Below are 24,112 nucleotides of genomic sequence, written 5' to 3' on the forward strand. Positions count from 1 at the left end.
AAAGTCAAAGCAGCATTCAGACATGTTCTGGAGGTAGGAACTGAGAGGCTCACCTGCAGGATCTTCAGGAGCTGCTCATGGTCCTCCAACACAAGGATGTTAGCTTCACAGTTTTCAGCCACATACTGACAAGCTTCTGCTGAGCTTGTGGTATAAATTCCAACCGCCAAGCCACTGAAAGAAAATTAAATGATTCATCTCATCCATATCTTATATTTATGGGACAGGAAAATTGATGGATCTGAATGGAACAATGCAGCGTAGTAGTATCTCTTATAAAAAAAATAATAGGGATTCAATCAGTAGTCCTACAACCTAAGTGAATTTGACGAGAGTGAAGATATATTGAGGGCAACAACAAGGCAGACTAGTCTCAGAAGGAACAGATGCTGCACAGGCAGGGAAGAGTATTTTCTTGTTTGTATTTTAATCATTGATGTAACACAATCAAATCATTTACAAAAGTTATCTGGTGTAAACTACTTCCATTGCCTTCTAGCGGGAGCCTCCACACTGGTTGTCCACATCTGGTTTGTGGCCCAGAGTTGAGACACCCCGTGCCTGGCACCTTGATGTTTTTATTTAACCAGTTTTTTTTTAAGTTGAGTCAATAGGTGGAACTCAGCAGGCTCTGTAGGAATTGTCAACTTTATTACCTTCAAAATCATGCCATAACCAAAAGTAAGTTAATGTGTCCTCTGTGAAGTGGACCAGTGCCAGGAACTGCATCTCTATGCCTAGATGACACAGGCATACCCGTCCAACCCTCTACAATGCCTCCCCAAAAGGCCTTGGTATTGTGATTGCAGTTTTTCATCAATATGATGTATTGTATTGTATTGTATTGCTACTTGTTAAGCGCAGCTGTCACCCAAAGGGTATCCTGGCGCTGGATGAATGAATGAACTAATAAAAACAAGCTTTAACATGTAGCACCTACTCAGGGTATCCAGACAATGAGGGCCACAACACCAGGGTGTTTAGACAGAATGTCAGAAACAAAAATATGGTGAGATGAAATATTGTGTCAAGAATATCGATGTCAAAAACATTACGAAGGCAAGTTTCAATGGGTAAGCAAAGTTTTACTATATATAACTCCAAGTATATGTACCTTGACAATACATATATTTATATGTATATATTTTTTAGGTATGTATATATATATATATATATATATATATATATATATATATATATATATATATATATATATATATATTACCTACTGGCGATAGCCAGTAGGTATATATAGTTAGGATTGGCTACCATAGGAAATCCCCAACATTCTATTGGGAATAACTTTGGCCCTGGTTGATGAATCTTTGCAAATTTCTCAAAGAAGATGGCTCGCTCCGCTCCGCTCTCTCCCTGAAAATTTGGGGGGGATTCGTCAAGTGGGGGCTGAGAAAAAAGGGGGGTCCCAAAACGTGTTTTCCCCATGTTAATTTCCATAGGACCTTTAGACTCGGCTACAGCCCGAACGGCTAAACGGAATTATTTGAAATTTGGTAAAATGGAAGAGACTGGTTCGCAGATTATGCTTTTCTTTAAATGGTGTAAATCCGTCCAGTATTTGCTGAGAAAATTGCATTTGAATTCAATTATATATCTATAAGCGCGCACACGTGGGCGCACTGTCCCCGCCTGCCTGCCTGCCTGAAATTCCGCCGCGCTGCCCGCGGCGACCCGGAAGTGCGGCACGGCCGGCTGCAAATGTCCGCCTCCGCCGCGAGGGGGAAGAAGGATGATGGCAGCTGACTTTGCAGGGCTCTCGTGATGGGAGGGAGCCCTGCCACCGGCAAGAGAAGAGGCTAAGTGCCCACCTCGTTTTTGTCTCCGCCTGCCTGCCTGCCTGAAATCGGGCCGCCGCGCTGCCCGCGGCGACCCGGAAGTGCTGGGGCCGGCCGGCCAATCACAGCGCGGCCGGCCAGAAATGCCCGCCCCTGCCGCGAGGGGGAGGTAGACCCTGGGCTCTAAATTCCGGATACAATGGCTCTCTCACGTCTAGCCTGTCCTACTGTTGTTAGCTATGTTCACCCCTTCGCGCACAGGCAAGTCATCTCCACTTGTCTGGCAAAGAACCGCTATCGGCTGGAGCACCGTGCGCCTGCGCAGCCGGGCTGCCTAGACTGCAGCTTCAGTATTCAGGGACCGTAGTCTCCGTGTGAGGTAAGCGCTGGCCCTATTAGAGGCATTTAATAAAAAATAAACAATACTTTTCATCACAGTCAAGGGGCGGGGGGCCTTGCACGCGACTGTGGTCAGACCCCGCCCAGTACACCGCGGGTTACCCTCGGCCATACTGGGCGCAGGTTAGGTGTCCGCTGCGGGTGCTGCCCATGCATAACTTACGGCTGTCATACGTTCACCCCGTCCATGCGAAAGAGCCGCTCTGTTTGTCTTCCGAGCATCTGCTGGAGCACCCTGCGCAGGTTAGGTGTCCGCTGCGGGTGCTGCCCATGCATAACTTACGGCTGTCATACGTTCACCCCGTCCATGCGAAAGAGCCGCTCTGTTTGTCTTCCGAGCATCTGCTGGAGCACCCTGCGCAGGTTAGGTGTCCGCTGCGGGTGCTGTGCGGAGATGGACTGAGCTTTGCGGCCATAGGATGTGCTCACAAGCCAGCGTATTTGACAGGCCGAATATACAAACGTCGCTTTTAGTTAAACCCTGCATGCTGAGTTTGCAGGTCAAACATTTGTTTATTCTCTCGTTAATGCATTAAATTTGGCATCTTTTTTTGGGAGGGGGCGGGGGGCGTTACAGATATTAAACGTGGGTGAAAGTATGAGTATAGGAGATGGTATGTAATTTCCACTGTTTCAAAGTCAACACTGCTGTTTAAGATGGCCCAGTGGGTTTATTCGTTCAGAAGGGAATTTGTTAGAGTAAATGTAACCTTACAAAATACACCTCACTAAAAAATTAAGTTTAGGGTGTACGAAGCAATGTGGTATGAATGTGGGTCCCATTGAAAGCTTTACAGTAAGTAGACATGGTGTGTGCCCCTGTGTGTCGCCATGACAACCTCTGGGCCTGGAATTTATCCCGTGCGAGATGTTGTCGCTCGCTGGTGGAGGAAAGTAACTAATTAAATGTTAAATGAAGGTTTATTTAGACTGTGATCTATGGTTGAAGGGAAACATGAGTGTCTTTTTTTCATGGGGGCTAGGCATGTTTATAGAAGTAAGGACACCCTTTTTAAATTGGTCTCGCTTGTTTTACAATTTAGTGTCACTGATCCCAAATTGTGTTTTATTCCCGAGACCGCTGGAATTTAGGAGGACCAAATTATACGTTAAGGGTGACTAAATTAAATGGCATGAAAAGAAAAGTACTGTGGAAATTTTGTGTACAAGTATATTGTCATTTTAACACTAATTAATGTTGCCTGGCCAAACATTTTTTCTCAGTACACGTTTAGCACCTGCTAACAGAAATCAGCAACTAAAAAGGGATGGTCTCTCCTTCGCAAACTTCCTGTCACTGTGCCACACAGCATGTGTTATATATGTGAGTTTCGATTTGTTTCAGGTACATTTGGTGTGAACAACATTGTCCTCTGTGGCTCATTCCGGGTCAGGGTTAAGTACAGCATGAGGTGCCATGTAACAGAGTATTTCCACGTCCTGTCAGATGTCTGGCATCGACATCTGCTCTGGGTTAGCAGAACAGTTGTCCCAGTCAGCTGGAACAGCTGTGCCTTTGCTGTACACAGAAGGCCAATGACAGCATGAATGGGATCGGCACAAATGAAAGACAGGTTAACTCCTCCAGGACGACAACCACCAAGTACAAAGCAGAGCGTTACACCACTGACATTAAAAGCTTTGCACTCTAATGTGTGCCTAAAGCCTATAATACAGCTTTAAAGTTTCACAGATGAATGTCTTCATTTGATAAACACGTGTTAAGAATCTTTATTTTACACTTTGGTATCTAAAAAGCGTAACTTTTATTTCACTATATTTATAAGGCTCAGAGCCGAAGGAGGTGTGGTACGATATGTTCTCTGGTTAGGTGCTACCATATGTTATTGCTGACTCGGAGAGTTGCAAAAGGGAAACACACTCTTTGGAAGGAGAAGGTCGTTTTTTGCAGAGGGAAACATATTGACTTGGACTAGTAGCCATACATTCCCTTAGGATCTCTCTATTTAGATCAGTATTCTTGTTCACCCAGACTTTAAGCCAATGAAAAAGCGTGCGAAACGACAACATATCAGTCAGGTAAGGCATACCCAGCTCCTCATATATGTTACAGCTATAAATATTAGCTTTTAAAAAACCAATGAAATTCACTGAAAAAACCATAGGTTATAGACCATATATAGTTAGGAATTTGCATTTACAAAACCTTGGAAATTCACTGAAAAAACCATAGGTTTTAGGCCTTATATAGTTAGGAATTAACATATAAAAAACCATTGAAATTCCTCCTATATAGTTAGCTGGACATTTTATTGACATAAAACCCAATGAAATTCCATATATAGTTAGTTGCAATAACTATATATCGCGCACCCGCAATCCACTGCTGATGATGTCACATATTACATCATTCATGACATGGTCAGTGACATCACTGATGACATCACTGATGACATCATCCAGTGACTGTGTGTTTCTGTAAAGTTTAAATATGTTTTACATATTGAAGAATGAGTGGATGTATAAGTGTGTGGATGAAGAATTTAGTAGGTGCGTGACTGACTGAGCGAGTGAATGAATGTGTCTTACTGAAAGCATGGGTTAATGACTAAACTGTCTGAAAGTGTGCATCAATATGTCTGTTGTTGTGCAAGCTGCTACATGTGTTGATCAGTAGCTATATGAGTGGCTATATAGCTTATTGATTGGTTGCCCAAGTATTTGTATGGAAGACTGAGTGTGTGTGTAACTGGTTGGGAGGCGAGTGACTATGTGCAGATCAATGTGTACTTGTATCAGTTATTGTATAAGAGAGTAAGTATGTGTTAGTATATGTTTGGAAAAGTAAAGTGTTCTGTGTTTAACTGTATAGATGAGGAAATCGAAGTGTGATTGATTCTTTACAGGACTGACTAGGTGTGTGAGTAACTCCATGGATGAGTGGCAGAGTGTGAGTGTCTGCATAGGTGTATGAGTGCATATGACAGTGTTGTAAAAATGAGTGACTGTATGTACGAGTGATTGTATGGGTGAATGAGTGAATGTGTGCGTAGTAGGAATCAGTGAGTGCATATGTAGTAACTGGTATTGGTGTGTCATGATGTTATCAGTGATGTCATTTGAGATGTCATCAGTTATGTCATCAGTGATGTCATTTGAGATGTCATCAGTGATGTCATCAGTGATGTCACTGACCATGTCATGAATGATGTAATATGTGACATCATCAGCAGTGGATTGCGGGTGCGCGATATATAGTTATTGCAACTAACTATATATGGAATTTCATTGGGTTTTATGTCAATAAAATGTCCAGCTAACTATATAGGAGGAATTTCAATGGTTTTTTATATGTTAATTCCTAACTATATAAGGCCTAAAACCTATGGTTTTTTCAGTGAATATATATATATATATTCTCAGTTATAGTTAGTTGTGCTAACTATAACTCGCACGCCTGCAATGCACTGCTGATGATGTCACATATTACTAGGGCTGGGCGTAGTTTGCGAAGTAGCGCTACACGAAGCTACGCAAAGTGCACTTTGCACTACGCGAGCTGCGCGTAGCACTTAGCTAACTGCGTAGTACACTGTTCACACTGTGCAAGATACCGTTTTCAATGATTTCACAGTGTGGACAAGCATGCAGCACTGGACAATCTTGAAAACAGCATCTTGCACAGTGCGAGCAGTAGTTTTCTGCCGCTCGAGTAGATTTTTACTCGAGTTGCAGCTTTCTCAACGCGGACTGGTAGTTTGTCATCACGAGCGGTCGCGAGCATACGCGGCCACGCGCAATAAGAAACCTGACCTCCCCGCGTTGAGAATCTCGCTGGGAGGTTTATTTTCCACGCTCGCGATCGGCAACTTGATGTTGCTAATCGCGAATGAGGAAAAAGTCTTGCCGAGATGTCATTTTGCTTGCCCGCGGTCGACAACTTGACATTGAGGACCGCGAGCAAGCAAAAAATTACTGCTGCCCTACGATATGCGTGTTTGCACTGTGCTACGTGCAGTACGCGTAGTGCGAAGTAGCGCAAACTTCGCAAAGTACCCTAGCGTAGTGCTTTGCCCAAGGTTACATATTACATAATTCATGACATGGTCAGTAACATCACTGATAAGTCACAAGCAAACCTCAAATTAACCAGTGCTCTAGCGTCTGGTAGCCTAGCACAGAGCAGTCAGGCAAAACTTGAAAGCAATGTGTAAAATATTTATGCAGCAATTCAAGCAGCAATAAAGTAAAAATACAACAGAAGAAAAATCCCACTCCAATTTAGAAAAATAGAGTACATTTAGTAAGTATATCCAGGCCCAAACAATATAAATAAGAACAGTAGAATCGGAAATATGCCCAGACTTGGGTCCCATGCTCACTACGCCACTGGAGTCAAGCTTTCCTGGCTGAAGACAGCTGATAGCCAGAAATCGGTCCTAGGATGCTTGATTCCGGTCCAGGAAAGACATGGCTTGGCAGTTCGGGCTGGACTGTTCCCATGAGGCACAGGGCCAAGACTGATTTGCATATGGCCATGTCTGAACTTTGGGTGGCTTGGTGAGCAAAATAACGATCGATTAAACCCAGATCCATGACTGCAGTTGAATGTTTTTCCATTGTGCAACATTCCGTCCATCATCTTGTTAGTTTTGCATGTGAATGGGTTGCCAGTGAACTTTCCTGAGGTGTGGTATGTTGTGGGTGCGGCATGGGAGGTCAAGGATGAGTCTTGCGGTGGTCTTCTGAATGGTCTGGAGTCTGTGTAGGAGTTGTTTGGGGATTCTGGTGTTGGGAGTATTGCTGTAGTCCAGCCTTATGGTGATAAGTACTTGTGTGATGATTTTACGGCAACCATTTCATGATTATTTGTAGAATACATAGAATGCGGAATTAGAAGATGAACATTGCATTAACTTGAGCTGATATGTTGCGCTTGTCATCTAGGATGATCCTTAGATTTCTTGTGTGGTCTGTGGGTGTGAGTGTTAGTCTTAACTCCGACAGCCACCAGGTAGAGTCCCACGGGGAGGTCTTGTTGCCAGAGACTAATACTTCCATCTTGTCAGAGTTAAGCGTCTGGCAGTTGATTAGGATAAGATAATGTTAACTTTTAAAAATAGGCACTTTCATAATTGTGACAAAAAATGTGACTGTACCATTTAATAGAGCATTTAATTATAATTCTTAAGACACCAAACTGGACCTGTATTCCAGCTCTCAATTGAATATTATTACTTATTAAACGTAAAAAGATATCAATGTTGTCTTATGAAAGACATAGGCCTCATAGTGGGGAAAAAGAAATGTAATAGTTTTCCACTACAAGAGCATGAAAAACTAACAAGTAAATGTACAACTTTTGCAAATACACTGCACCCTGCCCTTATTAAAAAAGGAGGTCCGGGCCTGACAAGAGGCTTACCATGCCAGGTCATACTTGCAGTTTTAAACTGCATACACAGACTGCAATGGCATACTTGAGATATGTTTATAGGGCTACTTCAGTGTTTGGCATAGTCAGTGCAGTAGGCCCACTAGTAGCATTTAATGTATTGTCCTTATATGCATGTTGTACCACTTTACTGGGGACATACAAGTAAATTAAATAGGACTATTGAGTGTAAGCCAATTGTTTCATGTTTTAAGGAGAGAGCACAAGTACTTTAGCGATGGTTATCAGTGGTAAAGTGTGCAGAGTTCTAAAGCCAGCAAAATTAAGTCAGCAAAACTGGAGGATTGAATGCAAAAAGTTTGGGTAGAACCATGCCAAGGTCTATCAGTTGATATTCTTTATGTCGAAAAGGGGCAAAGTCAGTGATTTCTTTCTAAAAACAAGATTATTATAATCTTCACCCACTGTCTGTGTCTTTGCAAATGGACGGTAGACTGGTCTGTGGGGGGTGGTTGTGGCACCAGACATGGATGCTCACTATCTTCCCTCCTATTTGCTTTAGCGGTGAAGCGGCTGGCTGAGCGACTCTCGTTTCACATAGAGAAATCTAAGTGAAAGGCTATCCACTGATTGTCTCACTCTGTGTGGATGATGTTTTGATATACCTGGGGAACTCTGAGACTGGTGTAGGTCCCATCATATTGGAGTTGACCCAGTATGGAGTATTTATTGGGTTAAAAATCAACTGGCAAAAATCTGAAATATTTTCACTTATTGTAAAGACAAGACAAACAACAAAACGAGTTTCTCAGCTCACTATGTATTTTGAACTTTAAATAAAACAAGGGAGCAAACTCCATTTTGACAATAATTATCATATTAATGATCAATTTCTCCTTAGAAATAAGCAATTTAGTATCAATAACAAATAATTTAACACACACATCCCTTAAGAGATTGTTCAGTTGACTAGTTATCAGTACTTAAGTGTATCTTTCTACATATTAAATGAAGTGCCAAATTTGTCATGCAGTATAACCAACAACAGCTCAAGATTTTAGCAGGTTCATTGGAAGTAGATAGTGTGGTCATAACCCTGAAGTAACAGAAAGTGAACGTGTTGAGCCCTAATAAAAGTCACAAATAAACAATTTGAAAAATAAATAATGGGCATTTTATTAAGGCAGAGAGAGGAAGGGAAAAGCAAATCAAGAGAATGCACATCCACTTACCCCGCCATGATGGCACCAACATCAGCAATAAACCACTCAGGGGAGTTAAAACCCAGGATCCCGACACCATGAAATCGCTCCAGTCCCAGCTATAAAACCAAACAAAAAGAGGCACAATATTAAATATACAGTTTATAGCACTGTACTATGGGTGCATCATCTGGTCTTTTGCATTAAATGTATATTTGCATTTGTATATCTAGTGGCAGGTTCATGGCAGCTATGTTAGTTTTGATGCACATCTTGAGAAATTTCTGAAATTCATAATTGTGTTAGTTTTTTCTTCTATCGGTATTAAGACACTTGGTAAGAGCATTTGCCTCCCTTTTTAATTCCTACGACGACCATAGTTTCATCCAAGGGGTTTATTTACAATAAGCTTGTGCTGCTGGTGTGTCACTTTTTTTTGACACACCAGCGGCGCTTTCTTTGCTCCATATTTACAAAGTGACACATCTAGGCAGATGCGTCACTTTTGTTTGAACTGCATCAGTTTGTTCCTTCACCTGCACGGGCTGCATTAATCAAATGCAAGGCATGCGTTCCCTTCTATTTTCTGTTGTTATACCGATGCTGTAGTATTCACGAGTCCTAGGAAAAGTGACGCAGCATTGGCAAGCATCACGTACAGACTGCAATGCGTCAAAATTACTGCATCTCGAAAATCAAGGATTAAGAATGACACATTGTCTGCTGAATAGGTGTTCGGTCCATTTTAATTCACCTAAAACATTGTGATTAGTCATTACATCACCTCCTCTCAACTAGTAGTATGCACACACATGCATCACACATGATGTGTGACCGCTTGAGCAACCTGGCACAGAGGTTAGTGTACACATAAGGTAGATACCATAGGACCTGTCACCTTACATCACTTTACTTATATGTTTCCACTCACATTACTGTTTCACTCAACACTCAAAAATACGTAAGCATCTTACACATTAGTAGACTATGCCCACTGCAATGTGACACATAGCCATTATTCATACTTGGATGATTTACATCCAGGATGTATGGTATGGTGTCCCAGGTGACTCTACCACCATCACACACTTCACAGTTTTTCTGACACGATGAGCCATTTGTGTCAGTTACAAACAATGCATGTCCTCTGATTTTGACGCATAGCTGAAATTGAGCTTGTTGTAAGCATAACTTCAGCTATACATCACTTTTCTAGCCACTGCGTCATTGTCCGCTGAGCCAACCCTCCTTACCAATGCGTCTGTTTTTTTTTACTCATGCTTGTCCCTTAAGCCATGGTGCGCCGTATCGTGAATACAGTGCATCCATGGCATTAATAATGACTTAACATGCATTGCAACAGTGATATGTTAGTTCTTGTAAATGAGACGCATGTATATTTTTGCATGATCAGCAGCACCAATGTAAATGCTCCTGCTTAGTACCAATTTGTTTGCCCATAGTGCAAATGTCTCTTTCCTTGGTAAGTTTCGCTTTACTCCCACCTTTCTTTGGCGTAGTGGGAGTCCTTGTCCTTCTCTCATCTCATCATCATCAAAACTTTATTTCGCTTTTTTTTCTCTAAACCATAAAAGTACATAATAAAGTACATCACAATACAGTTTTAAAATCAATGTCACATCAAGTAATAAAAATTTTGATAACTGGGCCCTATATCATAGATGCGGGAGATCATTACACAATTCATCTGAAGTTTCTAAAATCATTATTTTAAAAGGATAAAATATTTACATCAATAAAAGTTAAGTAGAGGGGATATAGACATTTTTTAGTTCATACATACCAATAAGATTAAGGCTGTTAATACTCAATCGACATATAATAAATCTGCATATTGATCCATTACCTACTTGCATTGTGCTCTAGTAGAGTTACAGTTTCAAACCATTTTTAATTCTATAGAACATTACACGCATAAGAAATCTAGACACGCAAAAGACTATCAAACGTGCAGTATCTGATAGGAAGATTTGTTCTGCCTGTCTATAGTACCTTAATTTGAGGGTGTTACATAGGGGTTTAATCCATCTTTCCCTCGGATGTTTATACGCTGGGCAGAAAAATAAAATGTGTGTAACATTTTCCTTAACCAATGTAACATTTTTACAAAAACTGCATTTATCTGAGTCTTTATCTTGAGTCGTATTGCCCCATTTAGATTTTTTATCATTGGTCTGAAGGACCCCATACCTAAATTTAAGGTATAGTGACTTTGCCACCGAGGGATAAACCTCGTCTAAAAAAGTTTCAAATTTGGGAACGTCTTTAAACTGGAGGAACCTTGTGGTTAGAGGTCCTAAACTGGCATCCTGTAGTAAAGCATCGCGTTGGTAATCCCAAAATACACGCTTTACTATTTTACTACAAGATTTCGTTAAATCCTCTGGTTTTTCCCAGTAAGTTAATAATAATTGTATTAAACCATGTGGCAATGTGTTTAAACCAGGGGATATCCTTTATGATACCAAAGGGTATTAACTCCTGTAGTCCCAGTCTGTAATGGACAAGCTCATCCGTGGTCCAGATTCTTTTCAAGTACATAAGGGGACGTAGCGCAGCTAGGCTATCAGTGCGCTTAAGATTAATATCCAAAAAAATAGGTACCAGTGGGGTCCTTGTTGGCAAGGTTAGCAACCTTCGTACAAAATTATTTTCACCCACTTCAAAGATGTGTTGACAATGCGGACCCCAAAGTTCTGCCCCATAGAGGGCTGCAGATTGTGCCTTGCATTTGTAAACCTCGATGGCTGGTGATACAGCCTTCGAGGTGCTCCCTCTGTGTTTCTTTAATATTGGCATAGAGTTTTGGAGCAAGATTAATTTAGTTTTTTCTAATTGGGGTTTCTACGACATTTTAGAATCTAGCATGATACCTAAATAGTTGAAACTATTCACATACTCCAATCTTTCTCCTTGGAGTTCCAGCTTTTTTTTAAACATTTTACTTGGATTATTGGACATATATTTTGTTTTACTCGGATTAATCTCAAGTCCCTTTTTAAGGCAGTATAGGTGGAAAGTATTTATCAAATTTTGGAGCCCACCAGGAGTTTGAGAAATTAGAATAGTATCGTCTGCAAAAAGTAGAGCGGGAATTGCCTCCCCCCCCTAGCTTGGGTGAATCGCTCTTACTTCCTTCAAGGAAGGAGGGGATGTCAGTTACGTAGAGGGAGAACAAGGTTGGTGCAAGTACGCAACCTTGTCGCACCCCACGCTTCACTGGGATTTCTCTAGTGAGTTCTTCTCGAGGCCCCCACCTTACTTTTGCAAAGTTATTTTCGTGTAATCTAATTATTTGTACTAGTAGTTCGATGCTCATTCCAAGATTTCTCAAGTGGATCCAGAGACTGCTTCTAGGAATTAGATCAAAAGCAGCTCTTAGGTCCACGAATGCTACATATAGTGTTCTGTGTCTAACCGTAATATATTTCAAACACAGGCACAAAAACCTGAAGACCTGGTCGATCGTACTAATCTTTTTTCTGAACCCTGCTTGGTATTTTGTTAGAAAGTCCACTTCTTCGATCCAGGACGAAAGACGCAGCAATATATGTCTAGCGAATATTTTCTGTGGAATGTCTATAAGACTGATCGGGCGATAATTCACCGGATCCAGTCCGTTCCCCTTTACCTTTCGTCATTAAATTCCAAAAACCTGCCTTGTCCTTTGTCTTGGCTGCTCTAATAAGACCTTCCCATATCTCCTCATCCCAAGCTTTTTTAGCAACATCTAATATTTGGTTGTATGCACGTCTTAGAATCCTTATTTTAAATAAATCCTTACTTTTTATTGCTGCTATTAGCTCCAACTTTGCTATCCGACAGTCCTTAGAGAACCAGGGTTTGCCATGACTGGCCCTTTCAGTTATCTTTTCCCTCTTACTTTTTGTTGTTTTACTTAATATAGGGCCAAGAGAATCTACCAACCTGCAGTGTAGGTCAGTCATTGTAATTGGTGCTACGTTGCTCTCAATATACGTAGACAAAGTCTCTGAAAAAACGAAATAGATATTAGTCAATAACCTTTTATCCCCCAAAATATTGGGCCATTTTATAGCACGGTCACTCCTGTTTAACATTATTTAGTCATCTAAGGTACTATGGTTATCTTTTACAGAGATCGCTATAGAAAAAAGTTCTGGAGAAGCCCTCAGGCTCAAGGGTAGGTGATCGCTCTCTGTTCTGAGAATTATATTAAGGTCGTACGAGAAGCACCAAACATTTAGTGACACCATTATGTAGTCTATGTGACTTTGCGAGTTCATCTACAGAACATGTGGACTTTAGGTCTGTCAGAAGGGATGCAACCGTTACAGGATCTAAGATTATGAACCAGAGTAAGGCCTAAGAGCTGAATCACAGCTGCGGTACACTTGGCCTCTTTTTCACTAACCAGGGATGGGATGTTGTGTGCTTGATCTTGTAACTCCATCAAGTCACCAAAACCATGGACAGGCTCAAAATTACAATTAAAATCGCCGGCAATGAATACCCTTGGGCTATGGCCTAGTGTATCTATAGCACAGTAAAATTGGTTAATAACATTCAATTCACCCTGTGAAGGCGATGGTCTATTATAAACATTAAAGAGATATGTAGTTTTGTTATCTATGTCCCTGAACCTTAAACCCAGTATATCTTAGGAATTGATTTCTAGGGAAGTAATCTCAATTTGCAAAGACACACGAACCCAAGTGATAAGTCCTACATAGGGTCTTCCTTTTGCTGATCGTGTTGCCCCCACCCCGTACGTTTTGTATCCTACCCTGTGGGGGCTTTCTAACATTCAAGTCTCCTGCAGGAGTATGATATCGTACGTCTCGATGAATGAGTGCCATGTTGGATCTACCAAATTTCTAATCAGCCCTGCGATATTCCAAGAGACGATAGATAGGTATGGGCAATTACTGAGCTTTCTATCGCAGCAAGATCCATTCCTCAGAGTTTCCACACTCGAATTTGCCTTTTAAACTTGTCCTATAACAGGTAATATGCCGGGAGGAGTTATTTGGTTCGCTACCATATGCCTGTCCGCATTGGTATTGGTTACCTCTCTTATGCAACTGGATGTCTCTATCACATTGATTCCCTTTAACTCTCCCCTCTGCACTGAAGTTGGAAGAGGCTCATACTCCCCCATGACCTTGTCACTCCCCGTTATCAGTCAATCTACCCCCTCCAACCATATGAGAGAGGAAAATCTATTAGAGGTAGGGATGTTGAACATAGGTGGCCTAGTGGGGTGGGAGGTTTGATTTCCATCTCTCCAAGGCTTACCCACTAGAGCTATCAGGTAAAAGTAACTCAAGGTTCTTGCGGTTATACCTCCCTCGTAGCCCTCGCAGTACCACTCACGAATGTGATTTGTCACTCTGCGATCCTGGAAATTTATTATGATTATATCTCCAGTGACGTCCTTTGGTCTCCTTCCTAACCATCCCGTCCTTCTAATATTTATAATTTCACCGTCCAGGTGTGGAGGTAGTGGTCTATTTACTCTTAGCCAGTGAATGGCTTTATTCTTGAGGGTCTGGTAGCTGTTAAATTTCCCAGCTGGGAGTGGAGGCATACCAGTTAGTACAATTACAAGGGGTTCTGCCTCTGGTGGGAGATCAATGCAAATAGCGGGCCCCATTATCTGCTTGTCTTTGTTGGGGGACATCTGTTTTTTCCTCACTTTCCATATCATTTATGTTAGAAGGCCTGTTTTCTGCTATTTCCTTTGGTCTAGTAGTTTCCTGCGCCGTATTCGAATTCTGCGTGCTGGATGTATTGTCTTAGCCTTTTGGGTTTGAATTACTGCTAGTTTTACTAATGGGTGCAGAGGGTGCCATTCTCACCTCGGGGACAATCGTGGTGGGTTGCCTAGACTACAACTCTTTGAGTGAGTTAGAGTTGGCAATTCCAATATCGGTGATGGGCCCCATTTGCTCATTAATACGCTTAATTCTCTCAACTATAGATAACAGCATAGATTTGAACAGATGTTCAATGTTACTCATTAATCTTTGCTGAAGAATTGTTATCAAATTCTCTTGATCGTTCCCACTTGAAGCTAAGCCTATGCTTTTCTTTGGCGTGTTAGTGGGCTTACAAGGTTTGGCTCTGCTTCCCCTTTGCTTCACACCCCCCTCTTTCTTTTTGGGGGAATGCCCACCCCTAAAGGTTTAACATTTGAGGATTTCTTGGAAGTGACATTTCTAGGGAATTCAGGCAATGGATCCTCCGAAAGGGTTTCCAATAGTGAATCTAAGGTGGTATCAGAGATAATTGGGTCCCTATGGATCGCTAATCGGACTGGAGAATCTTGTAACAGCAGTGGGATGTCTGTATCTATCAATTGATCTTTGTTATTGGTAATATGTGTTGGAGTTTTCGCTAGATGTAAATCCCCCAGGGACGAACGTTTATTTTGCCATTCTGTATATATTCGTCTCTCAGTTAAAACTATTTATTTTTCCGGTACTGAAACCACCCTAGTAATAAAGGCGTCCAGTGTCCCTCTAACAGACCCTCCTATTGATGATTTTTGACCCAGACTCGACATGTTAATCTTAGTTTGTGCACTATATGTAACACAATAAACAATACAAGTTAAATAAAACGAATTAGTGCACAAAACCTTACTGGAATGTCCAAGAGTTTGGTATATCAAAGGGGCTGGCCCTGCCCGGCCCCGTACGGTCCCGTACGGCCACAGGCGGCCCGCCCTCTGCCCGGGCTCAGCCCAGCAACCGCCCGCGATGCGGGAGAAGCAACGTTCTTTTCAAGCGCCTTCCGGGCGCCTCAGTGGGCAGGATCATGCCGTGGAGGTTCCTGGGGGTAGTGCTCCCCCCCGCTCAGCGGCCGCGATGTTCCTAGCGGCGGCGGGGGTGACCGTCAAACAAAAATGTGACTGACGAGGTTCCGTTCTTGCACAAAAGACCCTGAGCAGTTTTGGAAACAGCAGGCAAAGTTTAGGAGGCACCCTCCTCTCATCTAGGAACAGGAGTTCCTCTTGCTCTTGAGAGTAGTAAATCTCATACATGCTCAATAGTGATAAAGGTTCCCATGATGATGATGAGTACCCAGAACTTTATTCTGGAACATCGAGTCTCCATCTACAGTAGTATACTGATCAGACACACACAGAAATCTCGGTGAAAAGGTCTTTTAAGAGTGCCTAGCGAACTTCCATGAGTTGGAAAAGTGTTTTTGCACTCTAAAATATGGATACTTGCATGTGTAATCCTGACTTACACACAATAATAGATTTATGAATCAGGGCAACCATGTAAAATGAAATGGATGGACGTTCAAGAGATGTTCTACTGTCAGGAAGATACAAAGATCCACCATTATTCCAATGTGATTACCACGAATTAATGGGATTGACCTGTGATCTTCTCCAGTGTAATAATCTTTCTTTTCTTTTTCAAGTGAAGAGAACCAACTGAGGGTGACAGATTTGAACTGGGGGCCCCAGTATTTTTCTACCCAATTGCATAATATTTTCTCTCTCACAACATTACATTATGGGTAAAAATGTGCATAAGTTAGCTGCACAAGATTGGCTCAAGAAGAATATGTTTATCAGTAAGCTATCTTCTGCAACCAGTTTAATGTTAACAAACAGTAACACAAAATTGTGCAATGCAAAACATCACACATTTTAAATATTTTGCATGCCATAATAAAAACTTTTCATGGGCAAAGCCAAGAGAAGGCAATTGTAACAGATGGGTTCTGCACATTTAATCCCTCTTAACCTTTTGCTTTTGACTATCTGGTTGTTTGACTTTTACTGTGAGCGAGTCTGAATAACAGGGGCCTCATTTATGAGGCGTGCATCACTTTTACGCCGCCGGTGCATCACTTTTTGTGACGCATCAGCAGCGTAAAACATGCCTCCTGTTGTGCACTATTTACAAAGTGACGCATCTAAGCAGATGCATCACTTTGTAAACCCCTGCGCTACATTATACCTGCATCAGGTATAATGTATGCAGAGGGGGCGTTCCCCCGCAAAAAGCCTCGTAATAGTGACACAGTGAAATCTCTAAGATTTCACTGCATCACTTTTAGGACGCTGTTGCGTCAAAATCTTGCGCCTGCCTCACAGCAGGCATAAGACTGACGCAAGCCCTTTCACATGGGGCTTTCCAATGTGAAAGTACACATTGCTGGTGTTGTGTCACTTTTGTGACACACTCCAGCAAATAATGCGTCACTTTTGCGCTTACAGATACATCAGAAATATTGACGTATCTGTAATTCCTTGCGCAATGATGTGTCACATTGTAAATATGACGCATCATTGGGGTCGCAAGGAGGTCGCAATGAAAAGTGACGCATTGCTGTTTTCTCGCAGCGATGCGTCACTTTTCATAAATGAGGCCCCTGATTCTCACTCATTCTTTAAAGATGGACAAAGAGTGCCAACTGCTAGTTTTTGCATTTTAGGATAGTGCCTCTTTTGCACAGCTAGGGTTGGAGTCTCTATGTTGGTTATACATGAACACCTGTGTGAGCACACATGTGCAGATTGCATGTGCCAGACTACAGTTTTGCATGGTCAGGGTATGTGCACCCGAACAGTGTTGTGAAAGGGATGGTTCAAGGATTGGTCTTGAGCTGGGGTAGGCCTTACTATGTTCGTGGGAATTTAGAGATTATGTCTGCAGTGCTTCCTGAAAGTCTGTGGTGTTAGACAGAATGACATATTATGGACGTATTCTACTACACCACTGTGTAGTTTCCCACTTCTTTTGCCCAAAGGGTCTGGTGAGGTATAAGTGATAGGATAAACATGCATTCCAAGTGTAGATCAGCCAATCTTTTCATTATTTTTTCACACCTGTTGACATTTTGAAAATGTTCATACTTTGCTGGCTCAGTTAATTTTCCAGGCCATTGTCCTCTCTATAGGGGCAAGTTAATTTAAAAAAATCTCCACACACAATAGAGCAATTAACAGTGCTTAACCCAGTTTCTGGGGCAGGAATTGGTGGAAAGTAAATCTGCATTGATTAATTAAATCCTCACACTGAACCTGAGTTGAGAATGCCCAAACCCACAGAAACAAGAGAAAAGGCAAGTCCTCTGTATCATAACACATGAGGAGCTTCCCTTCTGAAGTGTTGGTGGGAAGGGATCAGGGTACTGTGTGAAGTGGGGGTGAAGCTGAGGCTCCAAGAGAAGGTTTTTCCATTGTCAACTTAAAATGTCCCAGGATGCTGTGCAGAAGGGTAAGACAGGGTCGACTCATGATGTGGCACCTAAGGATTTGCCAGAGATCCCGGTTCTCTACAATGTGCTACCCCCACATAAGGGTTAGACTGATGATAAGACACTGTACCTGGAATCAGCAATGTTGAAAGAATGCCTAGCTAGCAGGAAAAGCAACCCAATGCCATTAATGGATGGACCCAAAGACTTTAACTCTGGATGACCCCCAAGACTTTGATGGGTCATCCCAGTGTCTGTGACACTAGGCCCTTTTATGACCTCTGGAACAGTTGGGTGAATGGGCCTGCTGGGGAACCCTGGATATTTCCACTGGGACTTCTGTGGCCGGGCCTTTGATTCTGCTGATACACAGGTGCCCTTCAAGAAGTCTGGAGGTTGTGAGACCTGGTAAATGCACCAAAGAGGGTGTTCAGCTTACTGGCTATTGTACGACTGAGCAGGATATGCCCAAAGAAGATGAAAGGACAATGTGCCTGCAAGGGGAACATTCAGAGAGGTTTTTTCGATCAAAGAGTAATTTCTCTAGATTGAATGTCACTGAGTGTAGGCACATAGAAATAATTTGAAGACAGGAAGTCAAATCATTGAGCAACTTAATTAATCAAAAACGATCTAAATTTCAACTGGTTGATGGACTTGAAAAGCTGAAAAAATGAAACTGTCAAGTTGCTTGTGAACTTCCTTGCTATTCTCTTATAAGCCACAAACAACAGTGAGTTTAGACTAGACTGTGAACTTTGGTGGCCATATTGAATGAACACTTCTCAACTAAATTCGGACCTGGAGAGGCCAATCTGAAAAGATCCACTATTTAGTGCTATGGCCTCCACTGAATTAATAAAATGTGAGCAGTTGGCTAACATAGCACGTACTGGCAACATTCGCAGGTTACCTATGCATGCTTCTGTTTATAGGCTCCTACAAGGTGCGAAAAGCAGTAAATTGTGACTAAAACACCAACCTGAGTGGCCATATTTGATGAACATATGTTCATTTTTAATGGCTGTATCTACACTAAATTATAACTTGTGGCCACCATTTTGAACACACCTTGAACACTAAGGGGGTCATCCTATTGGGTATTGGGACCACCTGCCATAAGGGCGGGGGTCCCGTGGGGGATATTAGGATGCGCCCGTCACTGTGGTGGGCGCATCCTGCATTGTTAACATTGTGGCGGGCGGTGCTCTCAGCACCGCCCGCCACAATGCTAACAATGTACAAATGCATTTGCATTAACAAAGCCTGTCGCTTTGGTAATGGAAATAGTACCCCCCGTGTGCACCCCCCACCTCTCCTTCACTCTGGGGGCCCACAGGGGCCCCCCAGAGTGAAGACCGCATGCCTTTTCCGGCATCTAACTAAGCCCATGGTAATATGGCTGGCTGTGTCTAATAGACACCGCCACCATATTAAACCTTTTCCGCCCCGGCCGCAAGGCGACCGGGGAAGAAAAGTGGCGGATGGTCTTTCCATACTAATATGGCAGGGGGTCATTTATGTGTGGATGGTGGCGGATTGTTCCCGCCAGGCCGGTGGTGGCTACCGCCAGCCTGGTGGGGCCAATACGCCCGCCATCCTAATGGGCCCCTAAGATTTCACCTGACATGCCAAAACCCAATCCCACCCTGAAACCCAAAATTAACCCTGACACACCAAAATCCATACCTACCCTGAACATCAAAATCAATCCTGACATCCCAAAACCCATAACAACCCCAAATCCCAAAATTAACTGTGTCACCCCAAATCTTAAACACACCCTGAACCATAAAACTACCCCAGAACACCCCCAAACCCACCTTGAACCCTAAAATTACCCCTAGTACTCCCAAGGCCATACCAACCCTGAACCCTAAAACTGCCCATGGCACCCCAAAAAAACAAAGCCACCCTGAACCCTAAAATTAGCCCTAAAACCCCAAAACCCAACATACCCTGAACCCCAAAATTAACCCCTGAAACCCAAAACGGTAACACACTGAACCCTAAAACTAACCCTAGCACCCCAAAACACAAACACACCCTGTATCCTAAAATTACCACTTACACTACATCCATACTCATACTGAGCCCTAAAATTAACCCTAGCACCCCAAAACACAAACAAACCGTGATCCCTAAAATTAACACTAGCAACCCAAAATTCGAACACACGCTGATTCCTAAAAGTACCCCTAACACCCCAAAACCCATACCAACCCTAAAATGAACCCCTGCACCCCAAAATCCAAACACACCCTCAACCCTAAAAATAACTGTTGCACACCAAAATCCAAATACACCCTGAACCCTAAAAATAACTCTTGCACCCCAAAATCCAAACCAAAACTGAAAACTAAAATTTCTCCTGACACCCCAAAACCCAAACCTAAGCTAAACCCCAAAATTAACCTCAACACCCCAAAATCCATACCCACGCTGACATCCCAAAATGAACCCTGACACCCTAAAACCCATATTAACCCTGAACCCCATAATTAACGATTGAACCCCAAAAACCCTAACACTCCCTGAATCCTAAAATGAACCCTAACACAACAAAACCCATACCCATCCTGAACCCTAAAATTGCCCCTGGAACTCCAAAACTCAAACACACCCTGAAAACTAAAATTACCCCTAGCACTGCAAACCCCAAATACACCATGATCCCTAAAATCAACCCTAGCAACCCAAAACTCAAACACACCCTGATTCCTAAAAGTACCCCTACCATCCCTAAAGCCCATACCAACCCAGAACCCTAAAATTATTATTATTATTATTATTCTGAGTTTTATATAGCGCCTGGTTACCAAAAAGGCACCCCCGCGCTCACCGCGCTAAAATTAACCCTGGCTCCCCAAAAACCCACACTTAACACTAAAATTACACCTGGCACCCCAAAACCCAAACCCACCCTGAAAATGAAAATTAACCCTGGCATCCCAAAACCTAAACACTCCCTGAACCCTAAAATTAACCCATGCACCCCAAACCCAAACCCACCCTGAACCCCAAAATTACAGCTGCCACCCCAATACCCAAATGCACCCTTAATTCCAAAATGAACCATGGTACAGCAAAAGCTCAAACACACCTTGAATCCTAAAATTACCACTAGCATTCAAAATACCATACCCACCCTAAACCCTAACAGCAACCCTTGCTCCCCAACACCTAAACCCATCCTGAACCCAAAATTCCCCTTGCACCCCAAAACCTAAACCCATCCTGAACCCAAAATTCCGCTTTCACCACAAAACCTAAACCCACCCTGAACCCTAAAATTACCCCTGGCATTCCAAAATCCAAACCCACCCTAACCCCCAAAATTAACGCTAGTACCCCAACCCCCCAAAAACCCAGAACTCTCAAAATAACCCTTGCACCCCAAAGCCTAAACCCACCCTTAACCCTAAAATTACCCCTGCCATCTCAAAAACCTAACCCATTCCTGAATACTAAAATTACTCCAGACACCCCAAACCCAAGCCTACCCTGAACGCCAAAATTAACCCTGATACCCCAAACACCATACCCACCCTGAACCCTAAAGTGTTCCCTGGCACCCCAAAACATAAATCCACTCTGAACCCTAAAATTACTCCAGACACCCCAAACCCAAGCCCATCCTGAATGCCAAAATTAACCCTGATACCCCAAACACCATACCCACCCTGAACCCTAAAGTGTAACCTTGGCACCCTAAAATTTATACACCTATACGCTAAAGCCCAAACCCACCCTAAACCCTATACTTACCTTATACTTACATGTAAAACACATGTGCCTTTACCATTCATGCACTACAATGAAATTTGTTGTAAAGGCATCCCTGGTAAAAGCATATGCATTGTAACGCCATGCGTTATAATGGCATTAAGTTGTAATGGTAGTTGCGTTGTTAGAACTGCGTAGTAATGACAACGCGTTGTAACATCTGCATTGTAAAGGATGCTTCCCTCATGCATGTGGTAGGAGATGTGTGTGAGTTTGGAGATTTCAGTTAGGGGCTCCATGTATAGATTAAACAATGTTGGGGGGAGAGTATAACCTTGGGGTATCCAAATTGTACAGAGCATGGTTGATTGGAATGCACTGAGACTGGTTGTGAAGGAAAAAGGACAACCAGTATAGCACAGTACTGGAGAGGCTCATCCTGAGTTCGAATCGGTTCAAAAGGGTATCATGATTAACCGTGTTGAACACTGCCAGTAGGATCAGTAGGCAAGGTTCATGCTGGTCTAGTGAGTGTAGGGCATCATCAACAATGTGGAACAGGGCCTTTTTGGTGCTATGACCCTGTCGGAAGCCACATTGCATTAGTAGAAGAGTTGGAATTGTTCAATGTGATTGCGAAGCCGTACGTGCATGCATTTTTCTAAGAGTTTGGCTGGCATTTCTATGCTGGAGAAGGGGCGATTGTGTTAGGGTCGGACTGGTCAGAGTTGTTTTTCTTGTATAGGAGTAACCTGGCCACTTTTGAGGCAGCCTGGAATGGAAACATTGGGTGAGTGCAGCATTGATAACCAATGTCCGTCACGGCAGCAGGAAGTGAATGGGCACATTGAGGAGTTTAGTGGGAAGATGATTGTTGAAGTGGTTGGAGTATATCAGAGAGGTCAGAAGTTTTAAGATATCATCTTTATTGAAGGTTTTAAGACTAGACTAGGGGGCATTGTTTTTGCAGGTGCAGGGGTTCTGAAACCTTCTCCCTGGAGGGGTGGAGTGGGGTGTAATGGGGGTCACATTGTAGAAGTTTCAAAGCATTCTTACTATCAGTGGTGATTAGCATGGTTTTCTCAGCAAAGAAGGAGGAAAAGATATTGCTGTGAGGTAGTGATTTGTTGTTTGAGGATTGGGTATTCCTTTTGAGCATCATTTGGTTTTTAATGATTTCGAACACATTTCTTTGATTGATTCATAGCTGTGCCAAGTTGGTTTTGGAAGAATTCTGCTTTGGTGCTCCTGATGTGAGGGTGTGTGTCTCCATGCTCTTTCTGCCAGTCTGAGGTGTCTGTGTGCTTTCTTTAGGTTACATTTGAACCAGGGGTTGGATCTTTTAGACAGTATTCTCTTTAGATGTAAAGGGACAATGGTGACCCAGACTTTTGACATGGAATTGGTGTAGTGTTCAGTAAGATCATAAGTGTCATACATACAGGAGAGCAGGAGCAAGATCTCGTTGCTAAGAGGCAACATAGTGAAGGAGCTAATGGTGTGGGTGTATCAGACCTAAAATGTGGCTTTTACAGGTTGACTCTTGGTGGTAATGCCATTTTGGAAATGAGGAAGGTGGTGCAGTAGTGGTCGGTTAAGTCCTAAAGTAGGATAGATTGAATGTGTACATTGTTATCTTTTTGGATGACTAAATCTAAGGTGGCTCGACTAATATGGGTCGGGCTGGTGCAGGTTTGGATAAGATTGAGGTCCTGAAGGAAGGATTTGAAACAGTTTACAAGAGGGTTCCTGGAGTTGTTACAGTGAATTTTGAAGTCACCAAGAGAAATCTGGTTGTTATGTTCATCAATATTAAAGCATCTAATCACCATGATCTTTTCCATGAACATGTAACTATCTCTTGGTGGGTGGTAAAACGTGTGAAAAAACAGAGTGGTCAGTTTTGGTGATCCTGATTCTAAGGTATTCGCAGGAAGTCAGTGACCAAGCCTCTGATTGTTTCAATGATAATGTGGACCTGTATAAACATGATATGCCACCCCCTGAGTGGCCTGGTCAGTGTGGTCTGAAAGTGTCAAGACTTGTGGATGAGGATTTGTTCAGCAAAGTTTCAGTGAGTCTAAGAATGTCAAGGTCGAGGTTAAGTATGAGATCAGCTAAGTCTGCAGCATGTTTCACAGCTGAATGAAAATTGAGATAAGAGCATTTAAGGGATGTTTTGGAGGTAGTCATAGAAGTATGAGAGATAGGAACTTGTTTGAGATTTGCTTTGTTCATATACCTAGTCCTATGGTGGGGTACCCTGAGAGGGTGATTACTAATAGTTTCACATGTTAAAGTAGGTGTAACATGTCCGGCCAGGGTATTTTTATACGTGTCTAGGAGGCAGAGTAGGTCATAGATCGATAACTGTCTGGCTAGTCTATTGGGTATGGAGGAAGGGCTGT

At 42.6% G+C, this 24,112-nt stretch overlaps 1 protein-coding gene across 4 annotated transcripts in view; it reads right to left on the reverse strand.

The window, feature by feature from the left end:
• The window catches only part of LOC147725928 (long-chain-fatty-acid--CoA ligase ACSBG2-like), a 437,166-nt gene that overhangs the window by 272,422 nt on the left and 140,632 nt on the right, over positions 1 to 24,112 (reverse strand). For all 4 annotated transcript variants that reach the window (XM_086960053.1, XM_086960055.1, XM_086960052.1 and 1 more), the window contains 2 exons: positions 8,781 to 8,869; positions 54 to 174 (listed from right to left, as the gene is read on the reverse strand). In XM_086960053.1, coding sequence (XP_086816179.1) covers positions 54 to 174; positions 8,781 to 8,869 — 210 coding nt within the window. The remainder of the gene's footprint in view (positions 1 to 53; positions 175 to 8,780; positions 8,870 to 24,112) is intronic.

The sequence above is a fragment of the Lissotriton vulgaris genome, chromosome 3_1 (assembly GCF_964263255.1).
Source record: "Lissotriton vulgaris chromosome 3_1, aLisVul1.2, whole genome shotgun sequence".
Lineage (NCBI taxonomy): Eukaryota > Metazoa > Chordata > Amphibia > Caudata > Salamandridae > Lissotriton > Lissotriton vulgaris.